At 42.9% G+C, this 19,963-nt stretch overlaps 1 protein-coding gene across 13 annotated transcripts in view; it reads left to right on the forward strand.

Annotated features, from left to right (window-relative positions):
* The window catches only part of TIAM1 (TIAM Rac1 associated GEF 1), a 492,037-nt gene that overhangs the window by 359,668 nt on the left and 112,406 nt on the right, over positions 1-19,963 (forward strand). For all 13 annotated transcript variants that reach the window (XM_055567705.1, XM_055567702.1, XM_055567701.1 and 10 more), the window contains 2 exons: positions 14,368-14,592; positions 16,523-16,708. In XM_055567705.1, coding sequence (XP_055423680.1) covers positions 14,368-14,592; positions 16,523-16,708 — 411 coding nt within the window. The remainder of the gene's footprint in view (positions 1-14,367; positions 14,593-16,522; positions 16,709-19,963) is intronic.

Consider the following 19,963-nt stretch of genomic DNA (forward strand, 5'->3'; position numbering starts at 1 on the left):
TCATCCTGTTTTCTGTTGAGTTGGGGGGCGGGGGGAAGTCCTAGCTTTTGCACATTATAGAAACAATAGGTGCTGTGATTGTTGTTTGGTTGCTCAGTCGTGTCCAACTCTTTGCCACCCCACGGACCGCAGCACGCCAGGCCTCCCTGTCCTTCACTATCTCCCAGAGTTTGCTCATGTCCATTGAGTCGCCATAGTGAATGACAAAATAAATATCTCTGTTGAGTTCCAGGAATGACTGAACTCACCTAGAGGTCTCCTCCGTGAAGCCTGAGGGAGGGGTGTAGATTGAAGGATTTTTCACTGAAATCTTGATATGATTTGTGTAACACTTTAGAGCAAGGATCATGAATTCTTAATTTAGACCTGATTTGCGCTGTCAAAATTTTTTATCATAATATGTTCTCTTCTAATATTACTCATAAAGTAAAATCATGACATCCTGGAAATAGTCTGTTCCTAACCAATTTCTCTTCCTCATCTTTTCAGAACCTTGTACTTAAAGTTATCAAACTCTGACTGTTAATTATATTAAAAAATACTAACCTATGTATCACTTTGGTGTTAACATTTGCTTTTATAGGAAATCCTTTGAATTAGGTCAGTTGTGATACACTTTTTGGGGTGTTAGTGCGTTAGGTAAGCTTTCTCCATTTTATAATTTAGAAATAATACAGGAAGGCCTCAAGCCTTTATTCCATGTTTCCTACATGCTATGCATAGTGATATAGAGAATACCAAGAAGATTTTAACATAGTCCCTATGCTTGAAAGTGTTCACATATGATATGAGAGGCAGACACTGGAATACACGGAACTTTATGATGTGGAAAACCTTGACCGTGAATGTTAAAGGAAGAATAGGCATGAATTGAGTGAAATTGATGGTGAGGATATGCCATGCGAAGAGAGAGTTGAAATAAAGGCATGGAAGAGAGTAATAGGTTATTTCACCTATGGCCCACCAGGCTCCTCTGTCCATGGAATTTTCTAGGCGAGAATACTGGAGTCGGTCGCCACTTTCTACTCCAGGGGATTTTCCCGACCCCGGGATGAAACCCACGCCGGTCTCTTGGGTCTGTGTTCATGACACATTTGTCTGCATTTCTTTTGGTGTGTGCCCAGGCGCGGCAGTACAGGGGTCACAGGATATGTGCACACAGTCAGGCGTGCTAGGCACTGCCAATCTCCAAAATGAATGAAATTGTCCTCCTCGCATCAGCAGCCCGGGAGAGCTCCAGTCCTTTCTCATCCTTGTCCACAAGTGTGATTGTCAGATCTTTGTCTTTTCTTTCTTTAAGCTATCAGCGTGAAGTTGAGCACCTTTTTCTGGGTCTGATGACCACTGCAGTATCATCGTCTGTGAAGTTTTTAAGTCTCTCGCCTACTTCTCCACTGAGGTGTCCATCTCCTCGTGATGATTCACAGCAGTTTGTTACGTGTTTTGTACATCATCTCTTTGTTAATTACATGCATTCACATGTTGTTTTTGCTCCCTGTGGCTTGCTTTCTACTCTCTGAAAGGTATTCTTTGTTAAACCAAAACTTTAATTTTAATGTAGTCTCATTTCTCAAGGTGGAAGGGAACGAGTGGGTAGTTCTTTATGTATCCTATTGAAAAATCTCCATGCTTTGTCTCGTGAACATATTCTTCTGTATAACTTATAAACCATTGTGTTTCTGAATCTGCAATAGCTTTGTATTAATTAATTGGATATCTTGCAAATGATAAAATGCTCAACTACTCTCATGATAACAACAGTAAACAAACATTTTCCTGAACCCTTACTGTATGCCACCACGCTGAACACGTTTTACAGCGTGAGTCCACTTAAGTCTTATAGCGGTATCCATCTCTTAACCAGTTGGTATGGATTGTGTACTCGCTCTGTGGAAGCTAAGGCTACAAATGCTGATAATTAGATGCCAGTTCACAGTAACTGAGTGTTGAGGCTGGATTCAAACCAAGCCTCTTGTTTCCCAAAGCCCCTTATATGTCTAAGCATATTACTTATCCCATGACTATTACTTTTTATGCTCAGAAGAACATGGTTGAGAGTCAGTGATTATGGTAAAAAGTGACTTTTTCTCTTTCTTATAATTAAGCCACTTACTTGGAATATTTGAAAATTGTAACTTGATTTTGGCCATCCTTGCCTCACTGTACAAGTTAGATGATAACTTGGTTGATTTCAGGATGTTCTTTTTTACCTACACACTCCTCATGTGAATTCCCTTTGAAAGGACTTTCCTGGCCGTAAAATTGCTATTAGAATCTGAATACTCAATAGGTCACATTGAATAAAATTCTTTTGTGGCAGCGTAGGACCTTATTCATGAAAACCACTGTGTCCTCTTGTTTTGGTGAAATTTTTATGCTGCTTACGTGGGACAGAGCACAAAATGAACCTTTTCAGAGGAAATTACTGCTCTTTGGGATCCATGAGGGCATTTTCCACCTTCTACTTATTGTAATCCACATGACCCTGGAGGGGCTGAATTTGAAAGGAACCTGTGTGTGCAGGGGGTGAGGCGAAAGCGAGGCAGAGCGAGCATGATTATGGAAATAATTTGTAGGTTATTTCAGCCCCGGGGCTCAATTCAGTGCACAGTTTCCAGAGCCCGTATGCTGCTGATCTGATGCTGTTATTCAGATTTGCTGCCCGTGGAAAAGAGATTCGTGTTACCATAGAAGAGGGGTTTTGTGTCCAAGACGGGGGTGGGAATGGACATGAACATTAGAGGAGTTTATATATGAAAAGTGCTATGCTGTTTACAAAGGGGAAGCTAGAGCTTCTGCATTTCAACTATTAATATTTTTATTAGTGTTCTTCCCTCCAACTGGAAGCCAGAATCGGTGACATCACCTACAAAGCACAGTTTCCTCTCGGCCCTTTCTTCATCCATTACTATCTTGGTGACTTTTACGGTAACATATCCTAATATTAGTTTTCAATTTCTATATTCAATGCCTTGGGAGCATAGTTAGTAGAGTAAGAATGATGCCTGACTGGGTAGAAAATCATTTAGAATTATGTATCTGAAGGAGTGGTCCAGTGGTTAAGAATCTGCCTTCCAATGCAGGGGTGCTCATTTGCTTGGTTGTGTCAGACTCTTTGTGACCCCGTGAACTGTAGCCCGCCAGGCTCCTCTGTCCACAGGACTTCCCTGGCAAGAATACTGGAGTGGGTTGCCATTTCCTTTTCCAGGGGATCTTCCCGATGCAGGGGGCGTGGGTCCAATCGCTTATGGGGAACTAAGATCCCACGTGCCGAGGGGCAGCTAAGCCCATGCACCACAACTGGAGAAGCCCATGCACTGGGATGAAGACCCAGCGTAGTCAAAAGCAAACAGACAAAAAACAAATGAACAAAAAAGAAGTGTAGGAAATACTGTCTCTAAGGGGTCATAGAAAGTTTCTTGTCATTTATAGTGTCTCTTGTATAGCTATGCATATATATATATATATTTTTTTTTTTTTCAATCCCAAACTCCTAACCTATAAAGCATGCACAGTTTAAAAAGACTTTAAAAAAAAAATAGTATTTACACCTTTATGTTGAATTGGGTATTAGATGTGGTAATGCAAGTCAAGTGTCTGATAGGTAGCAAATGCTCACTAAATGTTATAGTTAGCATTTTAACTAGAAGAAAAAGAGACTAGTTCCCTGTGCTTCTCTAAAATAAGTATCTTTATAGAAGTTGAGTGTGGCTTCTCTGAGGAAAGACTAAAGCTTTGAGTTTGATCAGCTTCTGAGGAATAATAACCTTCAAGTGCCCCAGGTGACTCTGTGTATCAGACTCAGTGAAGATCAGTGTCATATGCCCTGGACAAGGACAGCCGAGTTAGAAAATGATCTGGAAATCACCTTTCACCAGGAGCATCCAGTGGACTTGTTAGAAAAGCCTGTAGAAGGGACTTCATATTTGGACTTGAGTAGATTAGCATCAAGCCTCCTTCTCAAGGCTGGTACCATTCCTACAAGGCTCCTGACAGCTGGTCAGTCTGGCCAGTCTGGACGGCTACCATCCCTGGGAATCGCCCATTTACTTGGTTAGTTGGCTCCGCGTTCTAGAAAGTTCTTCATCGTGTTGCGATGATACATTCTTTCTGGTGACATTTGCCATTTCTGTTTGCTTCCATATTTTCCCCCAGAGTTTCAAGTAAGCCGTTCATGCTTATTCTTCCTGATAACTAACTACTTGAAAACCACTCTCATTTCCCTGCGCCATGTCTCCTATTTAGGTCTCCCTACCCGAGGTTTCCAAGCCAGGCTCCCAGTGGTCCTGCTCCTTTGCTGAACGTTCTCCTCATAACTGTGACCCAGGACCCCGCACTCTGTTCTCGTGAGGCCCGCCCTGTGCCTCCTGCATTTCAGTCCCTGCTCTCTCATTTCTTCCATGAGGCTGGTGTCAATTCCTTAAATTATTAGAAACCACAACAAACCGTTGACTCATACCCAGCTTGTGGTCTATTTAACCCTCAGTGTCAAGATCCTTGTCATCTTATTTTAATAGATTTCTGAAAACTCCAAGTTGCAGAACTTCAACTTAGCTCTTCAAAATTTTATCTTTGTGGTTTTTGTCCTTCTAATGAAATCATCTAGGATGCTAATTTGATCTTCTGTGGTGTTTATATCCTTCTTAACTTTGAGTTAAAATATGCAGATATGACAGTCTCCAAGTTTGGTCTTCATTAAGTGTTGGCTTGGTTTCTAGCGAAGTCCTGTTTTCCCACCACTGTAGATCATTTTCCTACCTCTAGCCAGCCACTTTAGGGATATTTCCCTTTGGTTTTGGCATAGGTTCTTGTGACGAAGGGTCACTTCTAGCACGTGTGGATCCCCATGCCAATTTTTTTAATCTCTGTGAAGGATTGGACTCAATCCAGATGAGCTTGTCAGTACTATCCTGGTGGCTCAATGTCATGCAACCTGGTGAAAAGAAATAGCAGGTATGACCTGTGAGCCATAGACTCATGTCCATAGACTCTTATTAATGCCCCATTTGGGATAGAGGATCATAGAGCTCCCTGAAGGGGTGCCTGCTGAACCTGCCCATTTTATGCCCCAGGGGGGCCCTTTTCAAAGCATGAGGACCCATTGGCCCAGCTCTAAGGAGAGTATTCTTGGAGAGTATGGGTGCTGAGGCGCACAATAAGTGCACAGGCTGGCCACTGTTTCCAGTGCCTGCCCTGCTGTTAGTGTGTTCAGAGGTTTCTCCACGTTATGTTAACAGCACAGTGGAGAGGTACAATTGTGACTGAGCTCGAGTGTGGCCTAGTATACTATTATGTATCGTCCAAGGAATATGTTACTGACCCTGTTCTGCTTCCTTTTTACAATATTTTAAATTTGTATTAAGTTCATACAAGCAGATAATTTTATTTATTTGAAATATAGTTAATTTACAGTGTTGCATTTGTTTGGAGTGCCAGCAAAGTGACTCAGGTCTACATATGTATATATATGTATTCTTTTTTAGATTCTTTTCCATTATAGTTTATTACAAGATATTGACTACAGTTTTCTGTCCTACACAGTAGGACCTGTTGTTTATTTGATATAGATGGTTTGTGTATATAATAGTCTGTATCCCAAACTCCTAATTTATTCTCCCGCTCCACCCTGCCTTTCCCCTTTGATAACCATGAGTTTGTTTTCTTTGTGAGTCTCTTTCTGTTCTGAATGCATAGTTTGGAAGAATTCAGTTAACCTTATAAGACCTACAGTGAAGTTCTCTTCTTATCCTTCCTTCCATGAAAATTCAGAATTCAATCAGTAGACCCTGTTACGCTCTTTTGACATCCCCATGCTGTATGACCATATAAATGGTATTAGCTGCTGAGCCAAATAGTGTACTGTCATTTTATTTATTTTTTTGCTTGTAGTTAATGACTGTCTTTTTTTTTATGCTTAATTTGCTTATTTTTTGGTTACTTCACTGTATTTTTAAAAATCTCCAATTTATCGGGCAGTTGATGAGTACTGGGGCTTTCCCTGGAGTCTGCCCTCCCCTAGCACTTGGTGCTTTTGCTCCAGTCTTGTCTCTTTCAAGGCCCCATGCGTTGCAGTCATCACGTGAACTCTTCCGTGGGCTTCGGTGTCTGCCTTTCATGCTGGAGGCTTTCATCACGTATCTGGTGATCCTTAGTTGTCTGATCATATTTAAGTACGAGGTACCAAAGAAGTACTTGGGTCTCATTGGTGCATGTTGATACCTACTGGAGGCTTCTGCAGCATGAACAGATGGGGAGGCTTTTGGTGAAGGGGGCCCCAGTTGACAATATTTGTTGGCCTTTCCTGGGGGTCACTCAGTTGGCCAGAGGTGGATCCTGCCGTGGCCATTCACTGTTTCAGGTTTGCAGGTATTCCTTTGTTTTGCATTAAATAATTCCTTTGTCTTTTTGGGTCTGGTTTTCTGGGGCCTGAAGCCTTTCTTCTTTAAAGAGTTCACCTTGGGTGGGAAGGTTGCCCAGTTACATGACTTTCCTCCAGTAGATGAGATGAGCCTCAGGTTACAATTATGGGGTAATATCTATAATTTTCTTTATAAGTGTTAACAATGATAGTTTAATGAACCCTTATATAATAAAACTCTAAAATGTGTTAAACAGAAAAATCAATGAGAAAAAAGACTTTTTAGGAACTCACACAGGAATTTCGTTCCCAATTAGCCTCTTAAAAATACGTAACTTTATTCTTTTTCCTTTTTGTTCTTTCAAAGTGGAAAAAGTTCAACCTACTTTACAATGTTTCATGCACTCCTATACACTCAAATGATGTGAAATGTTAGTTTCCTAGACCTGGCATATATTCTCTAGTCCTCTTGTTTAGAATGAATTTCCCTTTTCCTGCCACTCACGTAAACCATTGATTATCTGAAATCAAGTATCCTCCATTCAGTTGGAAATTGAAGCTGGATCTATTTAAATACATAATGAAGCCCTGAGCTTCATCTTAACTCTGTGCTCAAATGGGGCTCTTATGCAAAATGCATTTTTTTTGTTGATTACATTCCTCCTTTGGCAAGAACTCTACTATTTCCTTCACTGAACTTTATACAGTATTTATAGCATCCCCAGCAGGCAAAGGAAAAAGCACACGATTCCCTCTCTCTACCTGTCTGCTGCTGTTTGTTTAATGAGAGGTAATTGGTGTGGAAGAAGTTGAGAGGGTACCACCTGGGGGTCTCCTTCCTGCCTCTGATGGAGGGCTCTCGAGTGGACTTGGTGTTCCTGATTAAGCTTGCCTGGTTCAAGAAGGTGATGCAGGATGAGCAGCTTTGAAAAGCTTTTTCTAGCATGTCAGAGTTTAGATCCTGGCATGGCCACACTGGAAAACACTGTATCAAGTGAGTGGTTTGCTGTGATCAAGTCAGAAATGTTCAGCCTGTAATATGGCCAGAAACCGTTTCGTCTCTACTTTACTTGCTGTTGACAGCAGTCAGCATGGTCTGTACCCACCCTCTCTTCCACACGTAGCCTTGTGTATGCCACTGCCAAGGGACAGACTCTGCTGAAAAGCTCATTGAGTGATTGTCCTTCTTAGAAATTGATTTGTCCTAATGGTGGAGAATGGCAGAGACCACTGTTTTATTTAGACAGGACAGCAGGAACAAAATTTCTCTCTAATGGCGCTGCCTTCCATCTCTGACAGCTTTCAAAAGTGGTTGGTGGCTTGAGTGTTTTTAACAGTTAAAAGGGCTGCTTGTTCAATTTTTCATAAAGCTGTGATCGCATTTTCTAAACATCTTTCTCTAGATTATGAGACTTGGTAGGTTTTTCCCCTTTCTTTTCATTTTGTCTTTTTTAGAAAAACACTTCAGTTGTGATAGAATATACGGAACATACCAACCGTTTCCAAGTGCCCAGTTCAGCAGCATTAGGTAATTCAGTGTTTTGCAACTGTTACCACCGTCCATTTCCAGAACTCGTTTCATCTTGCAGAACTGAAACTCTGTACCCGCTGAACTCTCCATACTCTGCTTTCCTGAACCCCTGGCAACCACCGTCTTCTTTCTTTTAAATAAATTAATGCCAGGATAGCTGCTTTGTCAGAATTAAATATACACCTTTCAAAGGCTGTTTGGCTTCATCAATTGGTATCAGTTTGCTTCATTTCCACCTCTTACCTGGGAGGCAAACGTAAACTCTCTGACATGAGAATGGAGTGTGTTGCCCTTGACTGAGCTTGATGGAGAATCTCACATGTGGAAGGAAGATGGGATTCTCTTTTCATTAAGTGAAGAGAGTGAAAAACTGTTGTTCTGCAGAACCTATCAGCCTCTGGCTCCTCTTGGAGTATATTATACAGACTCTGAAAAAAAGCATTGGAATTGACATATATACACTACTGATACTATGTAAAGGATAGATAACTAACGAGAACCTACCATGTAGCGCAGGGCACCCTGCTCAATGCTCTGTCGTGACCTAAATGTGAAGGAAATCCAAAAAAGAGGGGATATATAGCTGAGTCACTTTGCTGTATGGTGGAAACTAATACAACATTGTAAAGCGACTGAACTCCAATAAGAAATTTAAAAAAAATATATAAAAAGCATCACTTATTTCAAAATGAATTTTTTACTTTGCTAGTATATCAGTCAGGACAGCTTAGGTTATGCTGCAGTAAAGGGCAACCCTCACATCTCTTAACATAACTTTTCGTTCCTGCCATGTGTCTGATAAGACATGGACTATGATGCTGTTCTCATCCGAGGCACTTAGGCACCCAGGCGGGCAGAAGCTGCGTCTTGTTCCTCCAGGACTTCCAGGACTGTAGGCCAAGGGACCAGAATAGGGTGAAGCCGGCTTTTGTTTACTAGTAACACGTTTACTAGTAACGCTGCTTCTGTTGCCGAAACTCAGCCTCTGCTCACTGTTGCCGAATAGAAGCGTGGAAAACAAAGTTTTGGGTGAAGTACAAGAGAAGCTTTTATTGCTTTGCCAGGCAGAGGGGGCCACAGGGGGCTAATTGCCTTGAGACTGTGTGACTCACCCTGGTGAGGGGGATAGTGAGGAGGAGTTTTATAGTGTTCAAGGAGCAGGGTGTGATTAGCTCGTGGACGGTTCTCAGATTGGTTGATGTATCAAGGTGAAGTTTCAAGCATCATCAGTCCTTTGGCTTCAACCAGTCTTGTGTTTGTGTTTTTGTGTCCCAGTTTTCATCTGGAGGGGGGGGGGTCTGCTTCCTGTAAAAACAACTTAGGAATGTGTGTCAGGCCTTTATCTAGATATTTCAGGGAACTGGGAGTTCGGGTGATCCTGTCCTGTGGCAGAATTTTAGTCTAAATTGTTACCAGTTTCCCCAGCCCAACAGTTATTCTTTGTTTCTACATTTTCATCTTTCCCAATCATTAACTCTTGAGTCAGCATTTTACTTCAAAAGACAAGGGTAAGGGTCTATTTCTGTGTCTCCGTTACAGCACTGAGTCACTTCCATCGTGTCCATCTCCTTGTAACCCTAGGGATTCTCCAGGCAAGAATACTGGAGTGGGTTGCCATGCCCTCCTCCAGGGGACCTTCCCCGCCCAGGGATCGAACCTGCATCTCTTAAGCCTCCTGCATTAGCAGGCAGATTCTTTACCACTGGTGCCACCTGGGAAGCCCCTGCGTCTCCATCGCTGCCCTGCAAATAGATTCGTCAGTACCATCTTTCTAGATTCCATACACATGTGGTAATATGCAGTCGTTGTCTTTCTCTTTCTGACTGACTTCACTCTGGAGAGGGTGGGACGAGTTGAGGGAGTTGCGTGGAAACATACATATTATCATATGTAAAATATGCAGCCCGTGGGAATTTGCTGTGTGACACAGGGAGCTCAGCCCAGCGCTCTGTGGCCACCTCGAGAGGTGGGATGGGGTGGGAGCGGGGAGAGGGGTTCAGGAGGGAGGGGACGTGTGTGTACCTGTGGCTGATTCATGCTGATGTATGGCAGAGGCCAGCACAATATTGTAAAGCGATTACCCACCACAAAAAAGAACAAAAAGACAAGGGCACAGGAGCTTTTACTCGGTTTCACTTCTACTCAGATCTCTTGACCGCAGCCAAGTGACCTGACCACACCTACCTTCAGAGGCAGCAGGAAGATTCCATCCCCCCGTGTCCCTAAGGAGAGCTCAAAATAAGTGGGCAACACCAAAGACCCCACAGCTAGGCTTTTAGAGCAATTGGTGAGAGCTGAAGGGGTCTGGGGTGGTGTATGTAGCATGTTAAAATTAAAAAAAACAAAAACAAAAATAAGATGGAAAGAGATCAGGGTTTATGATAAATGACTGTGTCATCCCTGCTTTGACTAGGCTTTAGTTCCTTCATCTGTAAAATCATCCCACGGACCCCCTTCTTGATGAATATAGTTATTTAAGAAGTAAGGTTTGTAACTGGATTTAGCAGAGTTTGTATCAGGAACTTTAAGCTCTTTCTAACTATTCCTTGGGTGTTATGTCAGGGCTGAGGATATTTGCTTTTCTTCCTTGGGGGTGGGAGAAGGGAAGCAGAGATGGATGAAGAGGGTCCTGGGGAATAGATGCTGCCCTTTCAGAGAGCACTGATGCACCAGCTGTTTTTACTGGAGACAACGTCCTCTCCTCCTTAGTGACACGTGGTACCTCTGCATGGATTCCATCTGAAAGAGCCCCCCAGTATCCTTTTCACATGGGTTAAAACACCAGCTCCCTTCACATCTGAAAGCTCCTTGTTTCCACTGAGCTGTGTGTACAAAGGGGAAAAGCATATTTTGGCTCAAGGGACTAGCTCTTCGTCAGATGCTGCCAGGCACTTTGGAGGACAAAGAAGGTGATGCTGGAAAGGTCATGCTGTTGGGAACCTCCATTACAACCCTCCAGCGGCACTTTTTTCTGAAAAATAAGAGTCTGAAGTGTAACATTTTTAGAATAGTTATAGAGAAGTTGGACTTCAATATTAGGGTGATATATCTGGGAAGGATCTTTTAAAAACTCTCTGTTAAAGTATAATGTATACACAGAAAAGTACTCTTTTTGATGATGTTTCTTGGGCATACCCGTGAAATACACTCACATAACTGGCACCCAGATCAAGAAGCAGAATATGGCCAGCACCCGAGAGACATCCTGTGCTTCCTTCAAGATGCTACCTCTCCTCCGCCCCCTAATTCCCATCAAACAACTCTTCTGACTTCTAAGAGTGTACATTCGTTTTCCTGCGTTTGTACTTTACATAAATAGAGTCTTTAAACTCTTTCGTGTTTGGCTTCTTTTCCTCAATCTTACGTGGGGCTCCCCTGGTGGCTCAGACGGTAAAGAATCTGCCTGCAATGCGGGAGACCTGGGTTTGATCCCTGGGTTGGGAAGATCCCCTGGAGGAGGGCATGGCAGCCCACCCCAGTGTTCTTGCCTGGGGAATCCCCTGGATAGAGGCGCCTGGCGGGCTACGCCCATGGGGTCACAAAGATCTGGACAGGACTGAGCGACTAAGCACACAGCACGTGTGAAGCGTCTCCCGTCTTGTAGCGTGCAGTCACCGGTCTTTCATTCCCGTGGCTGTGTCATGTGTCACTATGTGATTATCCATGTTTTTCATTCATTCTCCTGTTGACAGGTGTTGGGATACTTTTTAGTTTTGTCCGTTGCAAACTGTACTGCTATAAACCTTTCAGGACATACGTTTTGGTGAACACAGAAATGCATTTCTCTTGAGACCATACCCACGAGTGCATTTTGGGGGTCACAAAGGTGTGCAGACCTTCTCCTTTAGGAGGTAGCGCCAAGTAAGTTTTCCAAGCCAGTGACACCAGTTTAGCATCCAGCAGCTCATAAGAATATTCTGGTTGCTCCATATCTTCGCCAACACTTGGTATTTTCTTGGTGGAAATTTTTCTTTTCGAAAAGCATCCTGACTTGATTGTTTTCCCATCTGAACTGATTCCTTCTCTAGTAAGATTTTTTAAAAGAGTGGGGGTAGGGGGGATAACTGCACCTGGCAAATTACCCACTGAGGTTGAGAAACCCAGAGACAGCAAACATTTCAATTGCACTAGGCATGAGGAAGCGTGGTGGTTTTATATGTGGGAGGATCTTAAACTCTGTTTTTCTGGAATAACTTTCAAGTGATACATCAAGACAAAATGGAAGGTAATTGCTTTCCACAAGGAGATTAAAAATTAAAAATTTGCAGCTGAGTCTTTAACTCTTAAAGAATTAAAGGGGGGAGTGGGAAGTAAAATGGATAAAGGTAGTCAGTTACAAGCTTCCAATTAGAAGCTGATTAAGTCCTAGGTATGTAATAAAAAGATGACTCTCATATACACACATTGAATTTTTCCCTTTCTCTACCTACAAGTATTTACCTTTGACTTCCAGTATCTTTATCTCTTCTTCTTTTCCCACCGAGATGATTCCATCTGCTTTCTCAGGTGCTGTTTCTTTAAGAGAATGTCTAGCTTATTGAAGTCTCCCTTAGATACAGGCAAGTGCTTTGTTGTAAACATAACAACGGCCAGATTGCCTAGGTTAGCCCGGTGTGTGGTGTCTCTGCTGGCAGGCACTGTAATATCTGATGCCGTTTCATTTGTGGGATATGAAACTGATGAGAATCAGAGATAACATAAACCCTAGTGGTGGTACCTTCACTTAAATTTCAGTTATGTGGGTGGAGTCCTGTTGTAGAATATATTTTCAAACCATGGCTCAAATGAGTGAGAAAAGTAAGAAGATGCATCAGAGAGAAAACAAAAAAGTAACAATGTTTTGTGACTGAAAAATGATGCTGTCAGCCAGTTTAATATTGAAGTAGCCAAAGAGACTCTGTTCAGGCTGAAGCATGGTTGGGTCTGAGCTAACTTCTGAGCATTTACTAAACTTCTCTAAGGAGATGCTCATTGATTGCATTCCTAGAGAATTAACCATAGCCTATGATGACACATGAGCTGTCCCCCCAGCTTTTGCCTTTCAGAGCGCCCGGAGTTACAGCAAGCCCACTTTGAAGTTATCTGCTCATTGGTGGGTGTCTCCCGCCAATGTTAATTGTCTTTAAAGCCCCTTGACCTGGTCATTCTAAGTGGCTGGAGTTCTCCTGGGTGGTCGCTATTTCTAGATTCTCCCCTGTGTTCCTGAGTTGGTAATACTTCTAGCTCCTGGATCTCCATCCCAGCCCTAGTTGTGTTATGGCTGCTTGGCTTAGGCAGGGCACCTGAGGATTGGGGTCACAGCAGGTCACTAGGGGCAGGGTTATCGCATTTTCCTTGGCCGTAATATCCCTTGGCTTCACTGTCCCCTCTGAACTGACCCGTCCCCTCTGAAAACTGACCTTCGCTTCATAGCAACTGTCAATAAGGAAACAAGCTATCTGAAACACCTACTAAAAACCTTAATTTACCTACTTATAAAAATAATTATATAGTGGAACTGTATGTCACTTTGTTCTGTATTTTCCCAGTCTCCAGTAAATGTGTTATCAATACTTTCATTATTTAAAAAAATTAGAGGTTAAAAAAGAAACCCAAACTAAGCTATCTGTATAGAACTGTCCACAGACTCAATGGGCGTGAATCTGAACAAATTTCAGGAGACAGTGGAAGACAGAGGAGCCTGGCATGCTGCGATCTGTGGGGCCACAAAGAGGCGGACACAACTTAGTGACTAAACGGCAGTGGCAGATAGAATTGGCACATATGCCAGTGTTTTGGTTTGGACGGCTGTCACAAACTGCCCGAGACAGGGTGACTTTATAAACATTCTGGAGGCTGGAAGTGTGAGATGAGGGTGGGAACATGGTTGGGGTCTGATCGGGTGCATTCCCTGATTCATAGATGGCAGTCTATGGAGCTATCAAGCTAGCTAGCTCTTTGGCTTCTCTTTATAAGGGCACCAATCCCCTGTATGAAGCCTCCACTCCCACGACCTCATTACCTCCTAATACCATCACACTTGGAGAAGGAAATGGCAATCCACTCCAGTATTCTTGCCTGGAAAATTCCATGGTGGGCTTCAGTCCATGGGGTCGAAAGGAGTCAGATAAGACTGAGCACACAGTACCATCACACTGAGGGTTAGGTTTTCAATGTTTGAATCTGGGGCAGGGGGCTGGATACAACCATTCAATCCATTGCAACAAGTGAGCTCAATAAGTACATGAGTGAGCTGACATGGCGGCCTCATTCCCGACAGCCCTTGGGAGCGAGGGCTGGGTGGAGTGGTGTCTGACCTGAGACGCCCTCGTTTTATCTGCTCTCTGAACAAGGCAGTCAGAAAGGTTAGCCTTCCCCACGGGGTGCTTGACCCATCTGCATGACCGCAGCCAGGGCTTGCCTGGAAATGCACACGGGTTCTTCTCTGCTGACCTCTGTGGTGCCCGTTTCTTCTCGGGCCCCGCCCTGCCCCTCACAGACCACCAGCCAGACGGAGCTGGAGAACTGGATCACCGCCATCCACTCTGCTTGCGCGGCCGCTGTCGCAAGACACCACCACAAAGAGGACACGCTCCGGCTGCTGAAGTCGGAGATCAAAAAACTGGAACAAAAGATTGACATGGACGAGAAGATGAAGAAAATGGGCGAAATGCAGCTGTCTTCCGTCACGGATTCAAAGAAGAAGAAAACTATATTAGATCAGGTAATTGTTCTCCCGTGTACAGACGTGAGTCAATCCTTAGGTCTTGAAAGGGGTGTTTCTGCTGCCTTGGAACCGAGAAATATCCTTGGTTATCTCCTCCTTGTCGGCCTGTCACCCAGGCTGCTAGATTCTTTATTTTGACTGTCAGTTCTCCTCACCAGTTGTTCACAGTTGATTGTTATGAGCTGAAGGGAACAGTATTACATTGGAGGAAAAACAGAAATCTAATAGAGGAGCCCTCCTGCTCCCACCAGTGGCAAGCTGTTCTCGGGGATCTGGGTAATTGGCATGTCTGTGATTTCATTCCCCGTGGTATCAGGTTGACTTGGTGCCCAGCTGTGATGGGTCTAACTTCATCCCTGACTCCTCAATAAAGTTAAATTTCTGTATTTAGTAAAGGTAGAGTGTGCTTTAAAAATATGTGTGTAATTGCTGTATATGCAGGTAAGTGTATTTCATGCTGAAAAGGAAAGATTTAGTGAGATGACAGAGGACATTTTGCCTTCTATTCAGTTGTTTTAAAGTCTGTGATAGAGACTTCCCTGGGGGTGCAGACGTTAAGACTCTGCCCTTCCAATGCAGAGCGCACTGGTTCAACCCCTGTCAGGGAACCAAGATCCCACGTGCCACGTGGTATTGCCAAAAAGAAAGAAAAAAAAAAAAATTAAAGTCAGTGATAGCCATTTAGCAACATTTTGAAACTTTGCCTAGTATGTAGGAAGTAAGTATGTGAATAAACACTATTTAAATAATTGATCAGCATATGATCTTCTGAATTCCTCTCTGTCTGTTCTTTCCCTCTATTACCCTGTTCTATATATTTTTTAACCAGAGGTGAAATTCACATAACACAGACTTAACCACTTTAAAGTGTACAATTCAGCGGCATTGAGTACATGTATAACGTTGAGTAACCATTATCTGTCTAGTCCCAAATATCGTCTACCTCAAAAGGAAACTCCGTATCTTTTAAGCTGTTGCTCCTCTCTGCCCCTGGTATCCTGTCTCTGGGTTTGCCAGTTTCGGATGTTTTGTATAAATGGAGTAGCATAATATGTGAGTCAATGTCTTTGAGTTAGCGTAATGTCTTACCCACTGGTCCACGTTGTGGTATGCACACTCCGTTCCTTTTATGGCTGAATATTACTCCATCGTGTGTGTACACCACAATTTGTTTACCCGTTCATCTTTTGATAGATATTTGGGCTAACCACTGATTAATATCCACATCACAGCCAAGACCCCTGAACCTTCACAATATACCTGTTCCAACTCTTACTCTTGCATTACTTTGTTCGACCGTCACATCAGCCTCAGGAGGTGGGTATTATTTTGCCACTTGGAAAAATGTGGAAACATCTTGGATCCATTCTGTGGTTGAAACTATGTGTTCCAGAATGTGGATCTTCACCATTAGTATTTTCCATGGTCCCATCCTGTACATTCAACCGCCCAGCTGCTCCCAAAACTCTCGGCCTGTTTGTCTCTGATTTTGAAATCACTTTGCTTCTCTTCTTCTCTATCTTCCTCTGAAAAACCACCCCTAGGTAAGTCGTATAATTCTCCAGGGCTGGAATTCCTCTGTGCTTTTTACTTCTCCCTCAGGTTTGTGGTTCTGAGCCTAGAGCTGATCTGTCATGGTTGCAAACATGGAATCTATGATGGGAGGGAGCAGAGCAACTAAGGCTATATGTTCTGTGTATCACACTGAATGTATGACTACAGATCGCAGAAAAACATGTAAGCTATGGAAACAGCAAAATGGGACTTGTTATTACCTTAGAAACTTAGGATACCTGTTGGTTACCTTTTAGGATTAAAATTAATACCTTTGCAACATATGAATTTGTAACATTTATGTGGGATAACATTGTTAACATTTGCCTTCTCTTTTTCTTCTTTTGCTTTTTCCGTGTTTTCACCACTCTAGATCTTTGTCTGGGAGCAGAATCTTGAGCAGTTCCAAATGGACCTGTTTCGGTACCGCTGTTACCTAGCCAGCCTCCAAGGCGGAGAGCTGCCCAACCCTAAAAGGTTACTTGCCTTTGCAAGCAGACCAACCAAAGTGGCAATGGGCCGCCTTGGAATTTTTTCCGTGTCATCTTTTCATGCCCTGGTGAGTAGAAGCTAATGTGTTTTTGATAAATATTCATCTTGACTATTAATCCTGAGCACGACTTGGCAAGAATCTCTGAAGTGGTTTTCCAGTTTTACTGCTCTCTGTGGCTTTGATACGTCCTCTCTCAGCCATGGATGCAAATCTTCATTTGAATCTCTTTTGACATTTGTTACTTCAGCTGGTCTTGATGGGCCCTAAATTACTGTGAAAAGAAAATATGAAAGGTATTACCTCAAGAGCTCTTCACATGGGGTACTGGTGGATAACTCATGTCATTTTTGGGTGGTGTCATGCTTTCGACTCCAATATATATTTTTTCTGTTATTCTTGTGGATATGATAAGTGGAGAGCTTGTTCTCTCAAACATAAATGTGTTTCTCTCTCAGTTTCTCACATGAAGACACATATACCATACATTGAACAGATTTTAAAAAAATCTTTCTTTTCACTTTTTCACCATCGTTTTGAAAGTGAAAGTGTTAGTCGCTCAGTCATGTCTGACTCTTTTCGACCCCATGGACTCACCAGGCTCCTCTGTCCATGGAATTCTCCAGGCAAGAATACTGGAATAGGTTGCCATGCCCTCCTCCAGGAGATCTTCCCAACCCAGGGATCGAACCCAGGTCTTCTATATTGCAGGCAGATTCTCTACTGTCTGAGCCACCAGGGAAGCCCCCATCATAGTTTTGGGTGACCATAAATACCTGATTCATTTGAAGAAGGTCAAGACCTTTCTGTGTTTCTCAGCCCGACATAGGTAGTTGCTTGGGGAAGAGAATTTTCATTTGATCTCCAGAGCGGCAGATTGGGTAGTTGTATGTTTGCAATCTGTAATTTCATGTACTTGCTAAATTGCAAACAGCTTTATGTACTTTGGGTTCCTTTCTTCTCAAAAATCGCTATGCGAGCAACACGGTTTTCGCCTATCCAAATGAACACCCACTGAAAATGTACTGCACCTTAGCGTACTTACTGTGAAACTGAATGTTAAGTCCCAGGTTCCAGAAGCCGCCTTGGAGAACCTTTCCTGTGGGGCTCTGGGCGTGCTGTGTCAGCTGCACGCTTCAATTGATTCAGAGCTGTAATTCGCTCAGAGGCGTTTGTGTTCTTTATAAATAGATTAGCATCATCATTCAGATAATTAGGGTAGATTTACATTTTTAAAGAAGTCTTAAACCAATTTCTGGAGTTATTAGAACTGGCATCCTGATTTGTTCTACTAATTACAGCTCAGCTCTTGGTCTCCTGGCTATCACCTCTCCATACAGCTATTAAGTCTTATTTTTTTTAGTGGCACTGGGTCCAAGGGCTGTGATCAATTAATCTTGCAAATGGTCTTCAGTTTGTGGCTCTTGGTCTGTTTCTGTGATGCCTGGACACTGCTTTGTAACTTAACCAAATCTTAGTTTGCCTGTTCTGCAAAATAATTGTGAGAAAAATCCTTGTTTACCACACTGTGAGAATGTCATCAATTGAAGCAGCAGTCTTACTAAGGAAAGGGCTTCCCTGGTGGTTCAGACGCTAAAGAATCTGCCTGCATGCTGGAGACCTCGGTTCGATCCCTGTGTCAGGAAGATCCTCTGGAGTAGGAAATGGTTACCCACTCCAGTATTCTTGCCTGGAGAATTCCATGGACAGGAGCCTGGCGAGTTACAGTCACGGGGTTGCAAAGACTGGAACATGACTGAGCAACTAACACTTTATTTCACTTTCTTATGTAGGAAGTTTGATCCCCATGATGGTGCATCAGTGTTATTACTGGGTTGGCCAAAAAGTTTGTTTGAGTTCCTATGGAAAAACCCGAACGAACTTTTCAGCCAACCCAATACTAAATCCCAAGCCATCCAAATGGCTGTTTCCTTCTCCTGGGCTTGATAAACTTTGGAGAAAATAATCTTGCTGTCTACCTAAAACTTCTGTGTTTCTATTATTTTCTTCAAAGCCACTGAAGCTTATCTCTCCTGTGCGTGCTTGTGTCTGATTCTTTGCAACTCCGTGGGCTATAGCCCGCCAGGCTCCTCTTGTCCTTGGAATTTTTCAGGCAAAAATACTGGAGCGATTTGCCATTTCCTCCTCCAGCGGATCTTCCCAACTCAGGGTTCAAACCTGCCTCTCTTGCATTGGTCAGGCAGATTCTTTACCACTAGCGCCACCTGGGAAGTCCCTCTAAAGTGAGATGATGAAATAAAAGCCACTAAAATATCCTTCCATAATTTATCTCCAGATCTTCTAATCTCCTCTATCTCAATGTCTATGATTTGTGTGTGCTTTTCTTTTGATGGGCAGGCTTTTAAAATCTGACCAGCTGACAATGGGAGTGGAAGGGTTAGCAACTTTTAGGTTTATTTAGCCCGTGATTTTAAAGGAGAATGTTTAATTCCATATGTGCCAGTCTCTGTTTCTTTGTTCTTTCTTTCTTTTTTTTTTGCCAGCTACATCTGTGACGTGTATCTGGGTGTTTGTGTGTCATTGCAAACTTCTCTTTTCCATGAGGGGTTTCAGTGGGACTGGACCAGTTAAGCAAGCCTGTTGGGTATCTGTTCCTATTTGTTGCTGTATGTTTTATAGAAGGTTCTGGGCAGGGAGTTTTTACTGTCTCATTTATTGGATACTTATTTTTTTCCCTTCTCTCCTTGTCGTTTGACCCCAGAGAATGTTCTTTTCCCTTGCGGTTGAAACATTCTTCAATTTAGCCTTTGTCCAGATCTTTTTTTTTCCTTTTAAGTGGGGAGCGTGGAAGGAGGAGGTGTCAGGGCAATGGAGCTAGGGGAGGAGATTCGAGCACAGTTTAAGCTCCATTGGCCAGGACGACTTCTCATCATGCTCAGTAATTAACTGAAGGGCCCCCACTGTACTCTTTGAAAGAAGGCTATCATTGCTCTTGTTTGCACAGATGAACAGAATGATAGAGTAATCAGGTACGGGCCACAAAGAGAGGCATTGTTGAGCAAAGATCATTGAGAAACTCTTGAGCTCTTGTCCAACAGTTCTTTTGCCAGCTTTTTTTTTTTTCCCCTTCCATCTAAATCTCTTTGCTCATTTTGAGTCCTTATTGTCTTGGGAGTAGCAGTAACTTTCGCAGCTTATGAGGTCCCCAACAGTTTAGAGTGGTTACTATCAGAACCTTAAATAAAACAGTCCATTTGTTAAACAGAACTAAACCAACTGGTCAGCTGGGAATTGAGCACATTTATGGTTGTTTGAGTTTCTCTTCTGGACTCTGTTTGTCCAAAATTAGAAACTAGAGTTGCC

This window comes from Bubalus kerabau, chromosome 2 (genome assembly GCF_029407905.1).
Source record: "Bubalus kerabau isolate K-KA32 ecotype Philippines breed swamp buffalo chromosome 2, PCC_UOA_SB_1v2, whole genome shotgun sequence".
In the NCBI taxonomy this organism is placed as follows: domain Eukaryota; kingdom Metazoa; phylum Chordata; class Mammalia; order Artiodactyla; family Bovidae; genus Bubalus; species Bubalus kerabau.